The sequence below is a fragment of the Limulus polyphemus genome, unplaced genomic scaffold, assembly GCF_000517525.1.
Source record: "Limulus polyphemus unplaced genomic scaffold, Limulus_polyphemus-2.1.2 Scaffold430, whole genome shotgun sequence".
Lineage (NCBI taxonomy): Eukaryota > Metazoa > Arthropoda > Merostomata > Xiphosura > Limulidae > Limulus > Limulus polyphemus.
The window spans coordinates 383,070-388,402 of NW_013666040.1; the positions used below are offsets into that span (position 1 = coordinate 383,070).

The window sequence follows — 5,333 nt, forward strand, 5'->3', positions numbered from 1 at the left end:
CGTGTAGCTTTGCGCGAAATTCAAAAACAAACAAACAGCCCATTAATTGTCTCGTATCATATCCATAACAGTCTGTGAAAACGATTTACATGGGTCATTTATTACATGGGTCAGTTTAATTTTCATGGTAACGTTATATCATGATTATAAATTAAATGGGCATTTCAGATGTATCATGTGCAGTGACACTAACATAAAAAAAGACCCTAGCATACAGCGATAAGATCAATATTTTTTTCTTAAGGCATTTGCTCTTTTGCGAAGTCGTCTATGTGTGATATTCAGTTTTCATACGCAATTAAACCCTAGTAATACGATAGATAGGTATTCAAAGGAAATAGGGAGACCGAAAATAATGTTCCTTGTTGTGTTTTTTTAATTTTCTATAAAAACATATTTGCTTTCTTTGCGTAGGGTATGTTCTGAATTAATATGATATAGTTTGTTTATTTGTTTGAAGTTAAGCACAAAGCAACACAATGTGCTATCTGTGCTCTGCCTACCACGGGTATCGAAACCCGGATTCTAGCGTTGTAATATGATATACAATAACAGGCAACGTTTCTGAGAGTTCATCAAACTCACATGCATCCTTAAAATGAACTATTTGAGTTTCAACTATATAGATATTGAGTTTTAAAAATATAGATATAACAGTTATAATCACATTCTCCACTGTTGAGCGTTACGCTCTCTAGTAGGTTCGCGCTATAATTGGATGGATAAAACAGCACATAAGATCTGTTTCAACTTGTCGGAAATTTTAATCTTTACTAATTACTAAAATCATTGCCGTGTCTCTCTCTTCTTTTTTTTAGATCCGTGTTTATTGTCTGGTTTATTGACCCGTGTTTATTGTTACAGTGACAACAAGTTCAAACCTTTGTGATTGGTGAAGTATATCGAACAAATTAAACGTAGTTCTTTTAAAAATAAATGACATTAACTGCTTCTCAATTAACTACTGTCAATAATGAATGGGTTAAGAAAAACAAAAACGAGCAACTGAGGGGAGGGGGCACGTTAAACACACAAATATTACACACACACATATATATATAAATGTAAACCATATTAACACATTTGCATAGAAATGTACAGTTTTACACTCACGAAAAATGGCCGAGTTCGTATGCATACAATTACTGGGGGGGGGGGCGAAAGCTTGTCTCTGAGAAGCTTTAAGCTAGTTAGCTAGTTTTTAGTTTATTTGTTGTTAAGCACAAAGTTACACAATGGACTATCTGTGCTATGACCATCACGAGTATCGAAACCCGGTTTATAGCGTTGTAAGCCTTCAAGCTTGCCGCTGAGCCACTGGAGGATTATAAGTTCATTTCAGATGGTAAGTTCTGGTGTAGGGCGCTTAAGCTGAAATATTGTTACACACTTCTAAGTTCTGGTGTAGGGCGCTTTAGCTGAAATATTTTTTTACACACTTCTAAGTTCTGGTGTATGGCGCTTTAGCTGAAATATTGTTACACAATTCTAAGTTCTGGTGTAGGGCGCTTTAGCTGAAATACTGTTACACACTTCTAAGTTCTGGTGTAGGGCGCTTTAGCTGACATATTTTTTTACACACTTCTAAGTTCTGGTATAGGGCGCTTTAGCTGAAATATTGTTACACAATTCTAAGTTCTGGTGTAGGGCGCCTTAGCTGAAATATTGTTACACATTTCTCTTACTGGAATTCGTATTGAACGCCCCCTAGTGCCTGCGGACTTATACCGCTAGAAACCGAGTTTCGATACCCGTGGTGGGCAGAGCATAGATAGCCCTTTGCATAACATTGTGCTTAATAACAAATAAGAATTACATTGATAGAATAAAGAATGGTGTGGTTTAGTATATCATCAATCGTCTTCATTGATACATGTGTTAATAATAAACGCGTTAAATAACGTTTCTTATTTTGTTTCATCGTCAGGTGGTGAAGATGCTGGCTGTGGTTGTAGCCGTATTCGCCACCCTTTGGATGCCGTATCGTGTGCCTTTTAGTGTACAACTCATTGACAAAAGAACGCTACATGGAACTGTGGTTTCTGATGTTTTGTAAGACCATGATTTTCATCAACAGCGCCATAAACCCGATCCTTTACAACGCCATGTCAATCAAATTTCGGCGTGCGTTCAAACGCGTGTTGTCGTGTAGTAGAGCCTCTGAAGAGGCGAGTTTTGCTCCTTTTCGGAGTGTGGCTGTTACGAATCATCCGAAGATTATCCAGAAGACTACTGAAGCATGAATTAAGATTATCATTTTTTTGTGTCCTAATGATACTCCTACTGGATATTAATTGAACTTTTTTGTTGCTAATTTTCCGAATTAATATATGGATATTTTTCCGTACCGTTTGTGTAATTCCTTCATGGTGTCTTTTTTTTTCATATATGTGTATATTGAAGTGTCATTGCAACAGAAAACCACACGATATTGATGTACAACTTTCATTGGTGTAGAAGTGAATAAAATAAAATTCGACAACTAAATGAAACGTCTCAATAAGATTTTTCACCACAAGACAGTCTTATATCTTAATGTTCTATATATTAATTTTTTCAGTGAAGTTTTTCTGAAGAAAGAAAAAAAACTCATAAGGTTCATAAAAAATAATTTACCAAACTTTTTGATGCATTATAGGTAGGTTGGTCACCAGAGGGCGTTTAAGGTAATCAAGATTATATAAAATGCGAACATAGAGAATTGGTTTTATTTGTAAAGCATATGTAGGAAGTGCTGATAAAAGATTCTTAATACTTAAAAGTACAGCGCAGTCGCAGTGAAGTTTGAATGATTTTATAGCTATCAAATATATTCGTTACTTCTATTATACCATGGCAAATTTATTCGTCTTTTTTAAATTTCGACTTCCAGGATTTTTGACGCTCTATTAATAGGTTTTAGTTTAAGTGAAAAGCTACGCTAGGGGTTATCTGCGTTGTGTATATATCTGGTATCGAATCCCGAGCTTTAGCGTTACCGCTGAACTAGACAACAATCGCTTGACCATCTATTAGCTGGTAGTGAAAGTAAAGAAAAAAAAAAATCACAACAGTAAAACTTGACCGTTGTCTCTATTAAGTTTACGAGAAGATAATACTAAAATTTTCATTGAATAATTATAAAATAAATTTTAGTGTTTAAGCCATTTACTTTCCACTGTAAAAAAATTCACTGTTAAATTACGGTAAAAAAACGAGCTGAAAGACCTTTTACCGTACAATTCACCGTTAAATTACGGTAAAAAAACGAGCTGAAAGACCTTTACCGTACAATTCACCGTTAAATTACGGTAAAAAACGAGCTGAGAGACCTTTACCGTACAATTCACCGTACAATTTTACAGGAATTTTCTTTAAGATAACTGTTCTAGTCTGTATTTTGAGTACTTTTTACTGTTCTTCTACAATGAAATATCCTTAAGTTAACGGTTATTCCACGTAAAATAATAGTTTTACCATGTATTTCAAGTGTTTCTCACTGTCATTCGACATAGAAATACTTTTGAATTAATGTTTAATCTGCATAAAATATGTTTTTATGCATGTATTTCTAGTATTTTTTTCAAAGTCAGTCCAGAAAAACATATTTTAAAGTTAATGGTTAATCCACATAATACAGTGGTTTTATTATATATATTTCAAGGTTTTCTTTCTTTACTTTACACAGTAATACTTTAAATGGTTTACCCACATAAAACACCTTTATTTGTTGGTTGTCTCTGTATTGACAGAATACTTTTTATGATGTTTATAAACATGTTTTGTATTCAGCGAATTTCCTCTTGCAAACTGACAAATCACATAAAAAGTTGCATGTTATTCACTTTTGTAAAATGTACAGTGATCTACGTAAGGCTTGGAAAGATGTATTACAATATTTACATGTAGAAATCTTGAATTGTCTATGCCTAGTTTTTAATTGGGACCAGTCTCAGCATAGAAAGAGTTAATTCTAAAACTGACAGTGCTGCATCAGTTTCTTTAGTCTAGTGGTCTCCAACCCTGGTCTTGGAGACCCGCAATCCAGTTTGTGTTATAAGTCAAAATCAACCTAATCCAGTTTGTGTTATAAGTCAAAATCCATACAATCCAGTTTATGTTATAAGTCAAAATCAACCCAATCCAGTTTCTGTTATAAGTCAAAATCAACACAATCCAGTTTCTGTTATAAGTCAAAATCAACACAATCCAGTTTCTGTTATAAGTTAAAATCAACACAATCCAGTTTGTGTTATAAGTCAAAATCAACACAATCCAGTTTCTGTTATAAGTCAAAATCAATACAATACAGTTTGTGTTATAAGTCAAAATCAACATAATCCAGTTTGTGTTATAATTCAAAATCAACACAATCCAGTTTGTGTTATAATTCCAAATCAACACAATCCAGTTTGTGTTATAAGTCAAAATCAACAACTAACATGTGCTAGATAAACGTACTTCTTCAAACATGTAAGTCACCCAGTGGTTCAGCGGTAAGTCTAAAGGCTTGTAACCCTAAAAACAGGTTAAAAATATGGGAAAAAGACAAAACATTAAATACTCTTATTTCATAGCTTATATATGTAATCTAAAGACCATTCGACTATTTCCTCCATTCAAATACAAGTAAAAAATTCGAAAGATTCTTGCTATGCTACAAGCACATCCTTCCGATACATAAGCGAATCATCCCGAATGAAATTATAACATTAAAAAAACAAAACTAAAGCGTTAAGAAATACTTGCTCTTGAAAAACAACAAAGGCATTTCTTCGAGTACCGTAAAAAACATCAATTTATAATTTTAAAATGAAAAGCACACCTGCCCTGACCTAAGGCTTAACTTGTGATACATAGGTCCAGTAATAACAATGAAATTAATACTAATAATTAATTAATTAAGTTACCTAAAACTAAAAAAAACAACAAAAAAACATCTGAAAAAAAAATTCGTCCAGAGCAGTGTTACCCAAACCCTAAATTACTTTGGCTCTTTCTGTCTTTCACTTTTTTTATGGGCATTAACGTGTCTACTCTAACGTCTTCCCAATACAAAATGGCCTCCAGGCACGTTTTCTGCAGCAGCATTTGTTAGGCTTAAGCAGATTGTTACTCTAGTGGATCGGAAGTCGAAAGTAGTTCCATCCTTATTTGCTAGCCCCCCCCCCGGTACAGCGGTATATTTGCGGACTTACACCGCTAAAAACCAGGTTTCGATACCCGTGGTGGACAGTGCACAGATAGTCCCTTGGATAGCTTTGTGCTTAAATTCAAACAAACCTTATTTTCTAAGTTGTTTCTGAGGCCCAAAAAATAGAACAAAAACACATAAACAGTTTTTACTTTAAAAG

At 34.0% G+C, this 5,333-nt stretch overlaps 1 protein-coding gene across 1 annotated transcript in view; it reads left to right on the forward strand.

Moving 5' to 3' along the window:
- Window positions 1-2,428, forward strand: part of LOC106458222 (thyrotropin-releasing hormone receptor-like) — a 24,530-nt gene extending 22,102 nt beyond the window's left edge. Inside the window, 2 exon segments of the mRNA XM_013917698.2 lie at window positions 1,928-1,987; window positions 1,989-2,428. Coding sequence (XP_013773152.2) covers window positions 1,928-1,987; window positions 1,989-2,243 — 315 coding nt within the window. The 3' untranslated portion in view covers window positions 2,244-2,428.
- Window positions 2,429-5,333: the final 2,905 nt, after the last annotated feature.